We start from the raw sequence: 20320 nt of genomic DNA, 5'->3' as shown, positions 1-20320 counted from the left end.
GAATTTACAAATTCGAAATTGCCTGTAGAAATATTAACCTAGGAAAAGTATCCCAGTTGAATTTGTTACCTGGGATATTGCTTTCCAGGGAAATAATCCCAAGGGAATTCGAAGGGAGGGTTTTGTGGATAAATATGCTATTACAAATACTACTCTATATCTAAAATAGGGGCGGTGGGGTAGCCTCGTGGTTAAGCGTTCGCTCGTCGCGCCGAAGGCCCGGGTTCGATTCTCCACATGGGTACAATGTGTGAAGCCCATTTCTTGTGTCCCCCGGCGTGATATTGCTGGACTATCGCTAAAAGCGGCGTTAACTAAACTCATTCATACTCAACTCTGCCAATATCAGCGAAATTCCTGACTCACTAATACTGGGTTGTACTGGCAATTTAAAACACTCACTAATTCAGCTCTTGTCCCAATAATTACGACATATTCCGGACAAGAATTGTGATGGTTTTCTGTAAGTATTGTTCCCTGCTGGGTGAATTAATTAATAGTAGCCATGAATTAATTAATAGTAGCCATGAATTAATTAATAGTAGCCATGAATTAATTAATAGTAGCCATAGTGTAACTGCAGTTTTAGATGTCCGCATGTGATTTTATAAACATACAGGCTGATTCATATAGGTACACATATGTTTTGTTACTGTACAGAACAATGGACCTGATCCTTTATTATGTTGTATTCAAAGGTTTCCGAGTTCAGTTGTGTAAAGTGGTGTAAAGTTTATCTGGGACAAAACTTCCACGTGTGCACGCGCACCTGGTGACTTGAAGCGCACGTAAAATAACCATTTTGAGCATGGATAGGCGCTGCTTGTACTAATCAAACTAATACCCACTGACATACGATGTCACGGTTTAACATGACACCCCACCCAGAAACCATATAGGATCTCAGAGCCAACCTTTCCCTGACCCATGACGATCCGGGTAAGAATTGGTCTGTAGCAACCCATGCTTGTCGTAAATGACGACTAACGGGGTCGGGTGGTCAGGCGCGCTGACTTTGTTGACACATGTCGTCGTATACAGTTGCGTAGATCGATGCTCATGCTGTTGATCACTGGTGGTCTCACCTTAGGCAAGTGAGTTTGTTCAAAATTGCCTCCCAACAGAAAATGGGTACCCGGATGGATAAGTCATGTGACTATAACCTTCTAGCGCCTAACAGCTTGAGTTATCCGGGGTAATAATGTGTTAACGCTTTGAGAGTGGACAAGTGTGTGGAAACAGGCCCTTTATAAATGGCCATTATTTATTATTACACATATAGATGAATAATAAACACCACTACTCTTCACACATTGTATTTCCCTTACACTGCTCAACAAGCAGTTTAGGAAACACTTGATATTTTTGCGCAGCCCATAGAAAGTCTTGAGATGGCTATGCGTATAAATTCAAATAGAGCTACAACGACCCACTCTCATAGCGACATTTAGTTGTATCATAACTTGTATATATGTGTATAACTAATTGTTTGTTTTGATATTTGGTGTGATGGTGTTTTGATTTTGTAAACAATATTGCAGTGTTGAAACGTGTATATGAAGAAATTCTTTTTAAATATGACTCAATATTTATAGTGCACTATGTAGATTTGGTCTCGTCGCTAGATAATGAAGATGCGACGCTAGATCTTACGGCCTGGTGATACCGCATTATCAGTGGTTCAAGGGAGATTACTCTCTCTCACTACTTCGTTCAGGCCGATCTTACGGTACCCACTCACCCATACCAACATCGCTGACGATTCGTATGCCAACAGTTGCAAGCCACAAAACATAGAAACACTCAAATATCCTTGTCAAACGCCGTGCAGTAAATCTTATCTCGGTGGATAATCAATAAACAAGGATTTAAAAAAGTTCGCCGATGATCGATCTGTGAAGATCCGGGTTAGAATTGATCTTCAGCAATCCATGCTTGTCATAAAAGGCATCGGGTGGTCAGGCTCGCTGACTTGGTTGACTTATGTCATCATATCCCAATTCTGTAGATCTTTGCTTATGATGCAGATCACTGGATTGTCTGCTCCAGATACGATTATTTACAGCGGGCCGCAAAATAGTTGGAATATTGCTGAGAGCGGCGTTAAACAACAAAAGAAACAAATATAATGACACATATTGATGGAAGCTGTCGTAAAATATATCCATATGTTTGAGAAAGTTTTACACAGTTGAAGAACGACATCAGCAGAATACGTTAGTGGGTTTATTATGATAAAATGAAAGTACAAAACAGATTTGACATGCAGGGAATACTTAATACAAGATTTTTGACGAAAGTCTGACATATTATTGCCTTCTAAAAGGCATAATATTTTTGGTAATACCTTCACCAAAGTCGACTGGTGTCATGAACGTAAACTTCCAATTCATGCCCTAGTTATACTATTTCATGAAAAGGAAGTTTATGCATTTTATCCAAATGTAATTTGATTTCTTCAAATCGACGTCGGTTTCCCTTTTTTAGCCCACTGGCGATATTTTTTCAGATTTAGTTCACGGTCTTGTTTTTGTTCCTGGCCGTGAGCATGCGCAGTCCAAATATGAAGCAGACGACAAGGAGGACGCAGATTATGGCGGCAAGGACGATGAGTCCGATCATCACGTTGCTGGACATCGTGCATTCTTCGGTTTTTTGGTCTGCAACAACGAGGAGAGAAGTCAGATATGACAGTACTGTTATTGATGATGTTTAGAATAATGTATGCGATGCTATTTTCATTCAGTCTGCTAGGAGGTGAGGTGAGGTGAAATTGGGTTTAACGCCGTGCTTGAGAATATTTCGCTCATATCACGACGTGCATGCGTGTGTATGTGTATGTGCGGCTGCTTGTACTAGCCCAAACTGAAGCTGGTTTTATAGTGCTAGCTCACTGAGATACTATGCCGCAGTGAAGCATGAATACCCCACTCAGACACATTATGCTGACTCCGAGCCGACCAGTCCTTGTTGTACCCATTAATGCCGAGCGCCAGGCAGGGACCAACAAGTACCATATTTTAACGTCTTTTGCTTTGACGCGGTCGGGGATCGAACCCGCGACCTTCCGCTCTCCGGCAGTGTGCTAGGATATGATCAGGTCCAATACCACTGACCGTGTGTATGTGCGTGCGTGCGTGCGCTAGATTCATTGGTTCATTGAGGGAACGACATGACTGGCTGTCCGTCATTTGCTGCTCAATGAAGCATTACAACTGGTGGCCTCCTGTAGACCATCTTTGTGGTATCATGTAGGTTAACCTGTTCGTTTCACGTTTGCCAATTATACGCAGTTGTTCGTCGTAAGTGAAAAACTTTGACATATTAGAACTACGTCAGACCATCTACATTTATAAGACCATATCTGGGGGTACCGACAACTCAGGGCGTTGGAGTAGCCTGGCGGTTAAAGTATTCAGGCCCTGGTTCGATTCCCATCATTGATACATTTGTGGTGTCCCCTGCTGTGATATTGCTGGAATGTTGCTAAAAGCGGAGTAAAACCCAACTCACTCTCACACTCACTAACTCACGCTTCAAATGAGCCATGTCGGACACAGTCCTAGTGAAAGGCAACATAATCGTGTACAAGTTCATATTACACAGTTCATACCCGTGAGTCTGCTTTGTTCGTATGGCGTGTTGATGTAGATAGTCTGGTTGATGACGTTCTCTTCCCCTTCAGTTGCTTCAGTATCTCTCTTCTTTCTCCCAGTGGTGGAGCAAGTCTACGGGCACAGAAAATATAGAACCTCTTTGTGACATCGCTGTACACTACCATTTACAGTTACAAAGATGTGTCGGTGCTTATTCTTGAAACACCCAGCCCTACCAACTCTGTATACGCCTAGGCATTTAGAGAGTAACAGGGGTGGAAATAACCCATTGCCCGACGCCCGAGTCCAGTGTTTTTTTTCTGTCGGGCAAGCAAATTTGTATATCACACTGTACCGGTGTACACTAGCAATTTTAAAGTTATTTCCACCCCTGAGTTAATGTCCACGCAACCTCAGGCGTATCAAATAACATTTACAATGTGAAAAGTACTTATATATTGAAGGATGAAGTCATCATGGATATCTCATGTTTTGGCTGTGGGTGTAAGTTAAGGACTTAAATGCAATATGGGTCCATAAGGCAGCCGAGTGGTGAAGTCCGTCCCTCATGGAAAGGTGCTGGTTCGACTCCTCAGATGGGTACAACTTATGAAGCCAATTTGTTTCGTGTCCCCTGCCTCGATATTGCTGGGATACAAGCCACGTTACCCTCACTCACTCTCACATATTGCAATGTACCTCTCTGGAAACCTTCTGGGCTAAGACGTGCCGTGCGCAGCTACGTTCCGGTCAATTGGTCTTTGGTTCGAAATACGGTGCTGTCCCAAATTTTGCTCTGTCCTTAAGGTTTTGAATAAATAGTAACGTTTCACACCTGAATCAATCTTGGATTTCTTATCACGATAAGTCAAGGTATCATGTAAATTGTAACCAACTCCGACCCACTACAGAAAGACATGGTGCTACGTGCATCCCACCCATGTGGGCCATGGGATGATGTACCCTTCCAGTCGGGGACGACTTAGAAGGCACATCAACCCATGAAGCCGATAGGTTATATTATGTACGTTCTTTGTAATCACATCCACGAAGATAGATTTCGTAACATACCGGAAGTGAGCACTGGGTACGGTCGGTGCTGCTGCGGTAGAAGATCGATAGTTGGAGGGAGTTGCTGTTGTCGAAGAGGAAGGCGTACAGGTTCACTGTGAAGCTAGACAGGTCACTGTTGTAGAACGGGTCAGGCTTGACCACAGACTTGCCTAGTGTTGTCACACATCTGTCGAAGAGATACATTCAGTCAGTAAAAGTAGAATCCGTGAAGATCCGGGATAAAATTGATCTTCAGTAACCCATGCTTGTCGGAAGAGGCGACTAACGGGATCGGGTGGTCAGACTTGCTGGCTTGGTTGACACATGTCATGGTATCCCAATTGTGTAGAGCGATATTCATTCTGTTGATCACTGGGTTGTCTGGTCCAGACTCGGTTACGTACAGACTGTCGCCATATAGCTGGAATATTGCTGAGTGCGGCGTTAAACAACAAGCAAACCAAACCAGTAAAAATAGCGTCCATATCTTGTACCGTTGTATGACTTTTGTACTCTCAAAGATCGCAAATGCATGGATACATTTTGTAAAAGCCATATCGTGTCACACGACAATGACACCTGCCTTGATGTGTGTTGTATGACATATGTCGCTAGGGGCATGACCTGTATTGCTAGGCGTAATACCTGTATTGCTAGGTGTATAACCCATGCTGCAAGGTGTGTGATTGTATTACCCCTGTTGCCAGGTGCATGTGTAGGTGTATTACCCCTGTTGCCAGGTGCATGACCCGTGTTGTTAGGTGTATTACCCCTGTTGCCAGGTGCATGACCCGTGTTGTTAGGTGTATTACCCTGTTGCCAGGTGCATGACCCATGACCCGTGTTGTTAGGTGTGTTGTTAGGTGTATTACCCCTGTTGCCAGGTGCATGAGGTTGCATGAGGTGCCCGTGTTGTTAGGTGTATTACCCTGTTGCCAGGTGCATGACCCGTGTTGTTAGGTGTATTACCCCTGTTGCCAGGTGCATGACCCGTGTTGTTAGGTGTATTACCCCTGTTGCCAGGTGCATGACCCGTGTTGTTAGTTGTATTACCCCTGTTGCCAGGTGCATGACCCGTGTTGTTAGGTGTATTACCCCTGTTGCCAGGTGCATGATCCGTGTTGTTAGGTGTATTACCCCTGTTGCCAGGTGCATGACCCGTGTTGTTAGGTGTATTACCCTGTTGCCAGGTGCATGAGCCGTGTTGTTAGGTGTAGGTGCAACCCATGTTGCCAGGTGTATGTTGTTGTGTGTACGACTAATGATGCAAGGGGCGATGGGGTAGCCCAGTGGTTAAAGTGTTCGCTCGTCACAGCGAAAGCCCGGGTTCGATTCCCCGCATGGGTTCAGTGCGTGAAGCCCATATCTATTGCCTCCCGGCGTGATATTGCTGGTATATTGCTAAAAGAGGCATAAAACCACATTCACTCACTCACTCATGATGTCGTGTTTATTACACACGTTGCTAGGTGAAAGGCACCCCCGTGTTGTCAGGTGCATGACCAAATATACTGAGGAAACCAACTTACCCATTGTCTATCAACACAGCTTGATTGCTGGGGATGCCTGGGCTGGTGCCTACCAGTCTGTCGAATACAGCACAGTAGCCTGGAGACATCAAAGAAATCATTAAAAACAAACAATTAAAGACACTAAAGATGCGGAATATTCTATGAACAAGTCATATAGGTATCTTATTACAAATATCAGGTCAACGTTTGTGTTACGAGAACAGAACAATGAAATACGAATGATCTCCTTGAACGTTAGCCGCATTCTTGGCAGTTTGGCAACTCTGGAACTAACACAACATAGCAACGTAGAGTGTACAATTTCTTTCACGAAGGCAATATATTTAATGCCTATACAATACTGTCATTTCAGAAATTGATTGATAAAATACTTTAAGAAGTTCCAAGGTGCAATAAGAACAAAACATAATGATAGAAAAATTATGCTTGGATTCTAAGCTGAAAATAAAAACGCTTACACTGACTTTTCTTTCAATCTAAACACTTTTGGCCACTGGGAGATGAAATTTAACTTCAGTGGAGTTGTTACCATAATGGGCTAGATGGACATGTTTCTGCCAGTTTGTAACTAAAAATATTAAGGGATCTCAAAGATGACAACATTTCCCAGTTATTTAAACGACGAAACTCTATTTGATCCTAAAAAAAAATGGTACCCGGTGGGATAAGTCATGTTACTGTTAATCTTCTACCGCCTTCGGTTATCCTGGGTTATAATAATCAGATTATATTTGTTAGCACTATGAGCATTCTCTTAGTGAATGGAGTTAAGTGCATTATAAATGCACTTATTATATTATTTATTATTTATATTTCTCGATCAGTGTGATGATACGTCCTTATACTATTAATTGCGTTTACGGGTGGCGCAGCAGAGGTTACAAGCCAATCAGTAATTCTGGGATATAATCCGGGTACTCACGGCTAAAAAACCCACAATAACAAAAGCAACAACCACTTCCGGGGAATTGTTCGAGACCAGTACCCCTTTAATGCAAAGGGCCTAAATAAAAGGTCATGGCCTTGACCCTTAACCTTCTATTGTGATTGGTTACGTTACTGACCGCCATCAGCGATGAAGGTGAGCACGATCTCATCTCCGATCCTGAGCGCTGAGCCTTGGTTGATGGTCTGACCCAAGGTGTTGGTCATAGTGTAGGTGATGGGCGAGATGTAGTTGGTGGCATTTTGGAAGATCAGGTTGCTCCTGGAGACAGAACACTCTCGTCAGATTCAAACGAGAGTTCATGCATGACCTAGACATGTTGACATTGTGAAACTAGAACGTGAATAATGAGCCGCTGATATATCTTTCGAATAAGCTAAGCGAGTGAGTGAGTTTAGTTTTACGCTGCTCTTAGCAATATTTCAGCATTATTACGTCGGGGGACACCAGAAATGGGCTCCATAAATTGTACCCATATTGGGAATCGAACCCGGATCTTCGGCGTGACGAGCGAACGCTTTACCTACTAGGCTACCCCAACGCTTAAGAATAAGCTAAGTCTATCATTAGTTTGGAAAAGCGGGATGTGTTTAACCACACTTTTTTCCAGCAATATCATTGCTTAATTTGGAAGGCGTGAGTGAATGAGTGAGTTTAGTTTTACGCCGCACTCAGCAATATTCCAGCTATATGGCGGCGGTCTGTAAATAATCGAGTCTGGACCAGATAATCCAGTGATCAACAGCATGAGCATCGATCTGCGCAATTGGGAACCGATGACATGAGTCAACCAAGTCAGCGAGCCTGACCACCCGATCCCGTTAGTCGCCTTTTACGACAAGCATGGGTTACTGAAAATCAATTCTAACTCGGATCTTCACAGGTGAATGTGGAAGGAAAGCCCGAAGTGATGCAGGTCTCAGACTATAACTCTTCGGTGAAAGCCACGAGCTGTGGTTCTGACAAACATAGAAATATATTTATAGCAAACCGGGATTCGAATCTGTTTAAAATACCATAGCAGTGTTTATAATGCGAACAAACACCGTATATATCGACAGGGGTTTAACACATCAACATCCTTGTATGATCTCTGAGTTGACAGTGGGAAACTCGGTTTACAGCAGTTTCAGCAATATCTCTCACTCCACACATTGTATGCCTGTTCGGACTCAAACCACGCCTGCCGGTGTGATGAGCGAACGCTTTAACCACTAGTCTACCCCATCGCTATCTGTGTGTTTTATATACCAGGGCTAGATTTTCGAAGCTGTCTTAGAGCTAAGATAGTCGAAAGTTACTGTTCATGTATAGCACTTACGACCATCTTAACACTAGAAGAGTGAGTGAGTTTAGTGTTACGCCGCACTCAGCAATATTCCAGCTATATGGCGGCGGTCTGTAAATAATCGAGTCTGGACCAGACAATCCAGTGATCAACAGCATGAGCATCGATCTGCGCAATTGGGAACCGATGACATGTGTCAACCAAGTCAGCGAGCCTGACCACCCGATGCCTTTTATGGCAAGCATGGGTTGCTGAAGACCTATTCTACCCCGGATCTTCACGGGTCTAACACTAGAAGAGCTTCAAAAATCTAGGTTCTGGATATCATGTACAGGGGTGTCATCAACGCAATAACTGCTATAAAGTTATTCTAAATCTGTATACTTCAATGACATTTATATTAAATAATCAACATTCAATTGTCAACGTACAAGTCATTGGGGTTGATGTTTCCAAAGCTGGCGTAGAGGACGTTGTTACTGGGGTCGAAGATGCAGTTGCACTGGAAGCGGATGTCGGTGCCGGTACGGATAATACGGCTGTAGCGGTAGACGAAAGTTCGGGTATACGCATAGCCATTCTGCCAAACAGAACATGGGTTTATGGTAAAGGTCGTTTGCCACCACATCATTACAATGTGAGTTTACACACATTCACGGGTATTTCAGGGTGAGATACTCACTCCATTTCAAACCCGTGAAGATCCGGGTTAGAATGAACCTTCAGTAATCAATGCTTGTCGTAAGAGGCGACTAAAGGGATCGGGTGGTTAGGCTCGCTGGTTTGGTTGACACATGTCATCAGTTCCCAATTGCGCAGATCGATGCTCATGCTGTTGATCACTGGATAGTCTGGTCCAGACTCGATTATTTACATATCGCCGCCATATAGCTGGAATATTACTGAGTGCGGCGTAAAACTAAACTCTCTCACTCACTCACTCACTCCATTTAACTTAACTGTCTTGAAAACTTATGTACATTGGGACGTTAACCCTAAAACGGTCCACAGCTAGTTCATGTCTATTAAATATCATTCTGAAGAATTTTGTGCGTGTGCGCGCGCACCCATGTGCGTGCGTTCGTGCGTGTGTATGTGTGCACGTGTACGTGTGTGTGTACCAGGCATGCATTTACATATCGTTAGGCTGGTTGGTGCTGTTATCATTATACTGACTTTTCTTAAAAGACATTGACTACGTAAACCTGCAAAAACGATAAATAAATAAATAAATACATGCACCTCGCCAACGTAGTCAAAAACTAATGAAAACATAGTCACGCTCTCTTTACTGGAAATGAACTCTTTACAATATTTATCAAAACATGAACATTTATAACACTTGCTTGGTTGGTTTGTTGCTTTACACCACACTCAGCAATATCCCAGCTATATGGCGGCGGTCTGTAAATATTGGAGTGTGGACCAGCCGGTCCAGTGATCAACAGAATGAGCATCGATCTAAGCAACTGGGATACGGTGGTATGTGTCAACCAAGTCAGCGAGCCTGACCACCTGATCCCGTAAGTTGCCTCCTACGACAAGCATGGGTTACTGAAGACCAATTCTAACCCGGATCTTCACGATATCTGATAACACTGCAGTGGTCTGCAGTTAACTGGGTTTAAACTGAGGTATGTTTACCGGTAGGTCTCTCCTGGTAGCCGTTCCGCACCTGCCGGCCAAATAGCTAACGGTGATGGTTTGGGTGTTGTCGATGCGCGCCGTGTTACAGGTGGGTTCGGCACTGTGATAAGATGACAAAATACCTTTGAAATGTTAAATCCGGGATATCTAACATGTTATACTTGGGATTACACTTTCTTGATTAAGTACAAATTCTAGAACTTATGTTGGATTGAGTCCCATCCGGGATTCGAACCCACACCCTTAGAGTCCCCAGAAGCCCATTTTTTGTTCCGCTGATATTGCTGGAATAATGTTGAAAGCGGCGTAAAACTCAACTCACTCATTATTTAGCATTGTTATTCCATCGGTCAACCTCATTATTGCTACAACCTCGTACGAAAAGAGCATTCCAGTTGTTGATTTGCAAAGTAGAATTAAAACAACAGAATTATGTCACATATAGATTTCTCTTACACGTAACTTTGTAAGCCTCGTATGACTCGAATCGGTGACATGTGTCAACCAAGTCAGCGAGCCTGACCACCCGATCCCGTTAGTCGCCTCTTACGACAAGCATGGGTGATTGAAAATCAATTCTACCCCTGATCTTCCCCGGTGCGCCTAGCCTATATATGTCGCGTATGTTGTTTACTGGAATAGAAGGCACACAGATTTCTGGAAATAACGATGTACTTAAAACCCCAAAAGTATCAGAATGATATCACATAATTCCCAATAATTTGGTATTTCTAAGTCAATAATAGTCAATTCATTGGAATTGTTTCGAATATGCCAGCAAGAGAATTACTTTTACAGTTTCTTACAGGTCAAAATGATTAGTATGCTTAGAAAGAATAAATATTGAACTAAGCCGCATCAACAATGTTTACAGCTATGCGAGGATTTCAATCTATTGACGTTTTGATAACTTTGGGTCAAATTTATTTCTCAAGTGTTTATTGTGTGAACTGAACAATAGACACCTATTGTGTGAACTGCAACAATAGACACCTATTGTGTGAACTGCAACAATAGACACTAAAATGATACATAATGTTAAATCAAATATATACGAATGTATCAGTGAAGCTGTTTACAACACTTATTTCCTATAAACTATAATGTGAGGTGTGGATGCAGCCTGATTCGACGTGTGAGACTTCTAAATTTGACATTTGTTTCAAGCGAAGAGAGTGACTTTAGTTTTACGCCGCTACTAGCAGGGGTGTGGGGGTAACCGGAAAAGGACTTTACACACTGTACCCATGTCGGGAATCGAACCCGGGTCTTCGGCGTGACGAGCTATAACCAATAGGCTACCCCACCGTCCCGTTTCAAGCGAAGTGTGTCGTATGCTTCAGAATCTTTACTCACCTGTAACTCTCAACGTAACCCTCTCCGTTAGAAAAGTCACCAGGAGGGGCCATTGACACGATCATTCTATCTGTGAGACACTGGCAATTCACTGGAATAACATATTGTTCATCATCATCATCATCATCATCATCATCATCATCATCATCTTTGCGGAAAACATTTTGAGGTGTTACTATTATAGAGTATCATCATTGTCGTCATCATCACAATCCTCATCATGTTTTCCCATACATACATGACGTAATGATTTATAAAAAGACCAGTCGTGACAGCGAAATGAATTTAAAATCTATAAAATGAAACAGCCAAACAACATAAACAATTACATACGGTCGTAAGCCTCACACTAATTATGTCTGTGAATATACATTTTCATTTTTTTTAAATCGAATTTAATTAAAATATTATTTTAATTGAATTATTGACAGTGATGTAAGCCCGGGTCTACGCCCTCTCTACTCACTGGGTGCCAACTCGCATGATGCCCCCGAGTAGCCAGCGTTACAGACACACTTGTCAACCCCTGACCGTGTCTCGCACACGCCATTAACCCACAGCTGAGGCTGGTGCACTTATTGGCTGCAAAGAAAAAAAACACGCAGGTGTATGTTACATGACCGCGAATATATTTACCGTTATTAAACGGGTAGGTGTAAACTTATATAAATCCCTTAATTGAGATAACGCTACGCAGTTGGTGGTGGGAGAAGGATGTGAAATTTCGCTGTAATGAGAGTATACGACACAGAGAGATAACACCAAAGACGGGTTACGGTAAGTGACGATGTAGGCCACACCCCTGCTGTATTATACACCTGTAAAGACAGCATCCCCATATTGTATACATATATAGACGCCATTACCCCCTCAGCTGCCTATATAAACACTTAAACTTGTCCTGAACTGAGATATTCTATGACACACCCTGAGTAAACCGTTCTCAATTGTTAATTATTATCATCTTGAATATTTTTAACTATTGGTAGAGAAAGAAACCTAAAAAGCTATTTTAAGAAACGGTATATTTAGTCAATATGCTTTTCTATGCCTGTCCTCCGTGACGAACGTCGAAGGAGTGGGTTGAACAGCTGCTACCCGTTTGAGGGGTACGAGGGATCCAATGGAAACGGCAACGGCCCAAAACAGCAAAATATATAAAAACGGCTAAAACCTTAAATACAGATCAGAAAAATACGGTCACAACCAAAAAGCAATAACTTATCGCAAACCTTTTTTGAACATATATTTTCAGTACGCCTATGCAGTGATATGTGATACTGTAACACAATTACTCTGACGAGAGGCGCAGATTCTGCTGCAAGATGCATCTGGGTCCGAATGGGCTTTTACGGTGTAACAACATGCTTGTGTTTCTCACCCATGTATTGTTCAACTTAGGTGCTCTGTTAGCGATAATTACCACCCAAAACTCCAGGGACAAAAGAGAAAACACTGTACACGCGAGTTCCAACCGAACATTGCACATTTAACAATATAGGCTTTTAGATTGCAATATTTGTTAAGGTGCTTTCTCCAACATTTCATTAGCAAAGCAGTATTTGCTATGCATTATCAATAATAAGTAATCGTTTTTGACATATAAAATCTCTCTCTCTCTCTCTCTCTCTCTCTCTCTCTCTCTCTCTCTCTCTCTCTCTCTCTCTCTCTCTCTCTCTCTCTCTCTCTCTCTCTCTCTCTCTCTCTCTCTCTCTGATCCGTGAAGATTCGGGTTAGAATATTAATCTTCAGTAACACATGTCATCGGTTCCCCATTGCGTAGATCGATGCTCATGCTGTCGATCACTGGATTGTCTGGTCCAGACTCGATTAATTACAGACTGCCGCCATATAGCTGGAATATTGCTGAGTGCAGCGTAAAACTAGATTCACTCACTCTCTCTCAAACACACACACACACACACACACACACACACACACACACACACACGTGCTCTCTCATGAGAGGCATACTAATAACGTTCGTGAATCAACACAATAAAACGACAGAAAGGTAAGTTCCATTTACATCTTGAACAAAACCCAGCTACACATGAATGCTTGTTGCCATTCAAGCGACCAGCAGGATGGGAATTATGGTGTATAACAGAACCTATGAATTATCATAGCAAGGATGGATGTCAAAGTTCAGTACCTGAAAAGATGTGGCAGCTCTCTCCTTCATAGCCAGTGTTGCAAACGCAAATGCCGTTGGAGTAGTTGCACACTCCGTTGATGCAGTTGTTACCCGGGTTCTTGCAGTTGAAGACACTGCCTACAATAGAACATGAAATCAGAACGTATAGTGGTATGGACCATAGACTGCATAGTGTCTCTCACATAAATAAAGCTAACTGTGTTTCATCTTCAGGTAAGATAATGAGATGTCATAGAGGTCTTGTTCACTAGGGAATATCGGTCAACGGAAGGAGTCTATCGATGTCTAGCACAGACTAGCCTTTGGCCCTGCGGACATGAGACATCTCTAGGGACGCGATCGGCCAAGAATTCTAACTAACACGGTGCAGTTTTCTGTGTAGTCTCACAGTCCCTGAACCGCACTATTTCCCTTCCACCCGGTCCATTCCGTAGCCCTAAATGAAGCTTGTCTAGATTTTCCCCGGTTAAGGAATCTCCCATCTCCTTTTTAATTTATATGGAACTTTTAGATTCAATCAATGTATATATCTGTGCGTTTGTCTATTTTCTGGGAATTAATGTATTCCTCAGGGGCGAACTTTGATTGCAACAGTGATTTTGATAGATCTCAGCAGGGATACTCTACAACCTTATATAGTCTCCCTGATCTCAGCAATGTGCTACAGCCTACATTACTACGGGATTTCCTCCCACATCACTACTGTTCAAAGCAGCGTTAATAGCAACCTCTACCTTATACCATCGCCGCAACCTTGGCGTACTGAGGTGAGGTGAAATGATTTAACGTCGTGCTTTAAAATATTTCGCTTACTATATGACGACGTGCATACGTGTGTATGTGTGTCTGCTTGTACTAGCCCAGACTTAAGCTGGTTTTATAGTGCAAGCTCACTGAGATACTATGCCGCGGTTGAGCATGAATACCCCACACAGACACATTATACTGACTCCAGGCCGACCAGTCATTGTTTTACCCATTAATGCCGAGCGCCAGGTAGGGACCAACAAGTACCATATTTTAACGTCTTTTGGTATGACGCGGCCGGGGATCGAACCCGCGACCTTCCGCTCGCCAGGCGGACGCTCTATTAACCACCACTCCACGGGGCAGTCCTTGGCGTAGTGCATGGAGAACAGTTTGAAAAGGTTTTCACTATTTCGTCAACTAACAGGTGGACTAACGCTTAATCTCTGAGAGTAACAAATAGCTCCTTATAAATTTAATAGGATCTCCAGTGAGATTTGAGATTCAAACCAGTGGAAATCTAGACTTGGTTCATTTTGAGCGTATGTCTAACAGGTAGTGTTGTGTCGAAGGAAAATTATATGGTTCAGTGACTCTGAGATAGACTATTCATCAGCAAGTTATCCTTTTACCACCAAAACCTCGTCTTTTGGGAACATTTAATGACAACCTATTTCCTCAGTGGTGTAACACGAGCTGGAACCTCTAACTCTCAGTCCTTTGGTTGTACATGGAACCTGTTCTTGTTAACACCATAGTTTCACAGCAATATTCCGCCAAAATGGTAGGTAAGTAATCATGTGTAAAACTGTGATTGACATCATGAGCATCGATCAACGCAGTTGGGATACGATTACATCTCATGAACTAATTACATTCATGAACCGATTACATTCATGAACCAACTCAATCGAAACATGGGTCAATCTGTAAACATATCTAGATAATCATAATGCATATAGGCAGGAAATCTGCCCATTTCGTTGACAGATTATCTAAACGTTATTAGTAAGTTCTCGAGAGTATATACTCATAGACAAAACAAATTGCATGATATGAATGAATGAATGAATGAATGAATGAACACCACAACAGTTTTACATTTACTTTCCGGTTTCCTAAATATTTTACAGAATATCACTGGGTAACGAAAATTCAACATCAAAATGGATTTCGTTATAACAATAAAATAAAAGGACATAGTATTCGGACAATTTGTAAAATAACGAAATATTCAAATTGTCTAAGGGAACATCCATTAATGTGGGAATATATTTTTAAAATGAATAGTTTGTTCATAAATATGCCCAAAATTAATAGTTTGTTGACAGTCGTGTCCAAAATGAATGGTTTGCAATGTAGAAATACATGAAAAAACATTATGGCATTAGTGAACATTATAGATGTTTGATAGTGCTGAGTTAACAAATATTTTATTATGTACAGCTTGGAAAGATAGATCGTACTGAAAGAATAGGGTGGTTCATTTCCCCCGTTTATTTATGCTTTAATCAAATAGCATAAAAGTGCATTGTATATTAAATGAGGCGAGGCTATTCCACAATATCTTAATATTGAAATACTGCCGATGTGACTAAAATCTTAACTCATTCATTCTAAAATATCTGTCTGTAATTAGGCTTGTAATTGAACGCTCTGTCGGTCAAGTCTCGCCATTTTAACAGTATCAGACTTCAGGCATTTGTTTAATCATACGCGAGTATCTATTTGTACTCATCAGCACAACCGTTGCTGTTGACGACAGCTGCCTTCAATGTGGTATAACACAGCATAGGTTTTCTATACATTATATCAACATTTGACTTTAAGATAGATAGACCGTCTATTATGTTTCTTGTTGCTATGGGGAATTGATTCATTTTATTCTTTTCGTTTAAAACTATTGTCCCGTGTGTGATACGTCGAAGGTGACACATTATAGCGTATTTATTCTGCATGCAAAATGTACACACGTGGCTCGCTGCAACTGAAACAAGTGTTGTAGATTGTATTGTAGTGTTTGCTATCTGGGTGTAACTGCAAGCATAGTAGACCTATGTTTTAGTCATACCTACTGCGCTGTTTCTCCGTATGCAGTCTTTGAACGGTTGTTAGAAGTGACACACATTGAGGCGATAATTTATGGATGTAACTTCATCAGGTGAAGGATTAAGAATATACTCCGAAACGTCGAGTCCCTCAAAATATAGACGTTATATCTCACCTTTCTCTGCATATAGTTCGTAAAAATATAGACGTAAAACCATTTATATTATTACATACAACTACAAAGCAAGATATTTTTTTCAATTTTATTTTGTGGCAGCCAATATCTGTTTTTTTCAAGAGGGAGAAGCACTTTCTGGAAAAACTGTATATGTTTTTTTTAAAAACTCAAGATCCCCACTAGCTAAACCAACATGTCATCATTCCAGAATATTCTACAGTTTTGAAGCTATACAACACAGATCAGACGCTTTCACTCAAAATATGTGATTGTGTATATGATAATTCCTGGCTCATTCTTGGCCAACTTCATCTGCATAATGTAAGATCTGAAATTAACGTTTAGCTTTTTTTTATGAATGCTAGCGGTTGTATTCATATGAATAGGTATAAGACTGTTCTGTTCCACACTTCCTTGCATATCCGGCTAGAATGTTCATTTTATATTTGCTTCTTTTGTATGTTTGAAAGTGTTTCTCAAATATTTGAACATGAACACACCTATAACTTCCCCTGATATCCAAAGAAGATGTATATACAGGTATGCTTATAATTAGATCTCCTCTTGATGTGGAACAAGCGACTTTTATATTTATTTTTAGCTCTATTTTCTACCTCATCACGTTTGAAACTTAGTGGTAAAACGAACAAATGCCCGCTGTCAGGCTGCAGAACGCGTGTGGTAATTGTCATGCAAATATACTTAAAAGACATTTCTAGTTTACTTAGCTTGACCCCGCGTTCTTTGATAGTGCCGAATAAACGGGATATGTCACAAAAAGATCAACAAAACGGTTACATCTTCATGACGACATTGTAATTCAAGACGGCTTTGTTTTAATTAATTAATGTTAAAATTTGTATAGCGCCTGAATCCAAGGTTTGCTCTAAGGCGCTTGGTCGAATGCTCTGTGGAAAAGAACTGTTTTTAGTTCTTTTTTGAATGGAATTATGTCTGACAAGTTTTTCAGGTTTTCAGGTAGTTGGTTCCATAACAGAGGACCTGCTTTGGCGAAAGCTCTATCCCCATAACTCGCTCTGCGGGTAGAGGGCACTACTGCTTGTTTTAAAGAGGCTGATCTCAGGGTTCGTGATGGCTGATACCATGACACTAGTTCAGTCAGGTATTCTGGAGCTTGGTTGTGAAGGGCCTTGTGCACAAACACCAACACCTTGAAGACAATTCTTTGTCTGATTGGCAGCCAATGCAGTGTACGTAATGTTGGCGTTATGTTTTAGTAACCATGCATATCGTGGCTGTGGTTCTTGTGGGTCAGATTTGACGTGATTAATTCTTATATAAGCATTTGTTTTAGTAGCTATGGATGCATTTGCAAATGGATAGAATGATGCTGATAAACGTTCCTTACCTGTCTGTGCTCTGCAGACTACTAGGCATGTAGCCACGAGCAGTGCTATACTGAGGGACAACTTCATTTTTATGAATCCGAAATCTGAAACAAATATTCTCTGAATTACACTTGCAAACAATAATAATGAATTGTCTTAGACTTATGCTAAAAATGTACCGAAACAATTAAAATACATGCATGCAGGTATGTGTTTGTTAGTGTATCGTTACTACATAATTAATATTCAAAAGATACGATAGCGCCCTTTATATTATCTAGACAATCCGGTGATTGACCCAAGATCAACGATTCAGAACAACAAGGGACGATGCAAGTCACCTGGCCTGACCACCCGATCCATTCAGCCTCTGAACAGATGCTTCAGCTGGTGGGGACCAGCTCACACCCAGAAACTACAGGCGGTCAGATACGTGATTGTCTTCAATCATGAGAGTGAGTATGGTTTTACGCCGCCTTTAGCAATATTCCGGTAATATAACAGCAGGGGACACCGGAAAGCCGCTTTACACATTGTACTCATGTATAAACTCGGCGGGACGGGCGAAGGCTGTAACCACCAGGTTTACAGAAGAGTGTTTAATGTTTTTAGATATCATAGTTCTAAGAGTGTAACTGTGGGAATACAGATCAGACAGATAGTATCACTATCATTCAGAAACGGTGGCTGACAATGTATGTATATCTGATTACTACAACAGACCCCCAGTTTCTTTAAGTTATCCCCACACTTTTATACATATATATTGATTAAACGCTAAAACATTAATAATTTACAACTTAGCCCCTAAACACGTTCAGTCAATCCTAAACTACCTGAGATACTAAAGTACGAACACATTTAGATATTAAACATGTTTCGGATTTACATACATTTTTACAAACATTTCAAGAAAATGCTGGCTATTTCGAAATACTTAGAGTTCTCGAAATCCAAGTTTTCATTGTAAGTTACTAGCAGACATACTTTCCTTAGCTGATCAATTCCCCCCTAAATTGATCAGCTAAGGAAATCATGCCTGCCAGTAACTTGAAAGTATGTTTTTTCTGTGATACAACGTGATGCACCGCGGGCCAAGAACAACTATTAAGTATTCACCTGAAAATTGGCAAACTCTTACAAACAGAAGGAGGACGTTACTAGGCTGAAACGGTCGCCGAAATCTTGACAAACTGAGGTCTATACCTAAGCTATTACATCCGTATCAAATACATCTCCATAACAACATTCTTTGTGTCATTTTAAGCACCATCCAACATGGCTGTGTATTTTCTTTTGTCCTTCAGTTTACTTTCTAATTTTCAAAACAGAGATTTCATTGGCGGGCATATTTTCTAAGCTGATACATTCCCATCTGCAGAACAAAGTATGTTTTTATATGTGAGATGACCCCACAAGCACTTGACCCTAAAAACATGACAAGGCAGGGCAATCAATCTACGGAACTATTTCTTTGTGTCAACGAGACGACAAAATCGTAATAATTGATTCAAAATGAAGTACTGACGGAGTGTATATTTTGCGGAATGAGAACCAAACTGATAAAATAACCATCAAATTTAAAATATTCAAATTCCAAGCGTTAATCACTGATAAGACAGATGTGAAATCTTACCTCTTTCAACCACAGGTCTTCGTACACACTGTTTTAGGTGCTGCCAGCAGCCGCTCAGTACTGTCAATATTAGCCGTTTGTTCAGGGTGTATTATTTATATTTCCTAGACTTGTGTTCCCATGTGGTATCGCGCTATATTCCACAGTATCCGTGAGACCCCGTCATAACCAGGTTTATGCACCGCACCCCGTATTCAGCCCGTCTTAGCTGCTGCCTTCACTCACTCAAACTTATTTGGACAACCTGAATTTATCAATTGGTATTCATTTGGATTATTGTATGAGGTAAATATTGAAACTGTGACGATTAATCACGTGGCACGATCTTTACTTTAAGATGACGTGCACTGCAAACGGTTATGTGAGATTTGCACTTTGGATGCCTACTGTATGGCTGTGTGATAGGGCAGGGATGGGAGTAGAGGCTACCGTGAACTATCAGTCTGTTGATTACGCGGGTGATCCATCGGCTCGTAGTTTAGCGCCTCGGGGTCGAGTTATTGGTTCTTGTACAATGGTTGGTAAACATAGGTGTGAGCTCTTTAGCTTTATTCGTAAGAGAAACACACAGACATCACGATGTGACAGATAATGTTGACCTGGATATGGATGGGTCAAGGAGATGATGAGGGAGGTGGATTGAGGGGTTAGTTAGGGGGTCGTGTAGGGATGGACACACTAAGATGGTCAAAGGTGGAAGGTATACGGAGAGGAGAGGATGTATGTGGGGGGTGGGGGTGGGGGTATACACCCAGGGATACACAGATATACACATCACATTCACA

At 41.5% G+C, this 20320-nt stretch overlaps 1 protein-coding gene and 1 long non-coding RNA gene across 2 annotated transcripts; both read right to left on the bottom strand.

The window, feature by feature from the left end:
* Positions 1–2212: 2212 nt before the first annotated feature.
* LOC124278375 lies at positions 2213–11968 on the bottom strand. Its single transcript, XM_046714092.1, has 9 exons — positions 11885–11968; positions 11419–11509; positions 10060–10162; positions 8847–8995; positions 7246–7388; positions 6179–6257; positions 4668–4836; positions 3614–3728; positions 2213–2660 (listed from the first exon to the last, which is right to left on the bottom strand). Coding segments are annotated over exons 1-9 (999 nt in total). The 5' UTR covers positions 11886–11968; the 3' UTR covers positions 2213–2511.
* A 1611-nt stretch (positions 11969–13579) lies between these two features.
* LOC124278374 lies at positions 13580–19546 on the bottom strand. The gene is made up of 3 exons (XR_006899076.1): positions 19536–19546; positions 17920–18003; positions 13580–13693 (listed from the first exon to the last, which is right to left on the bottom strand). It is a non-coding gene; the product is annotated as an uncharacterized LOC124278374 (long non-coding RNA).
* Between the last annotated feature and the right edge of the window lie 774 nt (positions 19547–20320).

The sequence above is a fragment of the Haliotis rubra genome, unplaced genomic scaffold (genome assembly GCF_003918875.1).
Source record: "Haliotis rubra isolate DU_JTF1 unplaced genomic scaffold, ASM391887v1 Scf236, whole genome shotgun sequence".
NCBI classification, from domain to species: domain Eukaryota; kingdom Metazoa; phylum Mollusca; class Gastropoda; order Lepetellida; family Haliotidae; genus Haliotis; species Haliotis rubra.
This window is presented reverse-complemented; position numbering and strand designations above follow the sequence as displayed.

Excerpts from the sequence above, each read along its gene's own strand:
- LOC124278375 (XM_046714092.1), bottom strand. Across the intron at positions 7,389-8,846 it reads AACATCAACCCCAATGACTT|GAGCAACCTGATCTTCCAAA; the intron begins GTACGTTGACAA and ends TTCTGTCTCCAG. Across the intron at positions 6,258-7,245 it reads CACCTTCATCGCTGATGGCG|GCTACTGTGCTGTATTCGAC; the intron begins GTCAGTAACGTA and ends TGATGTCTCCAG.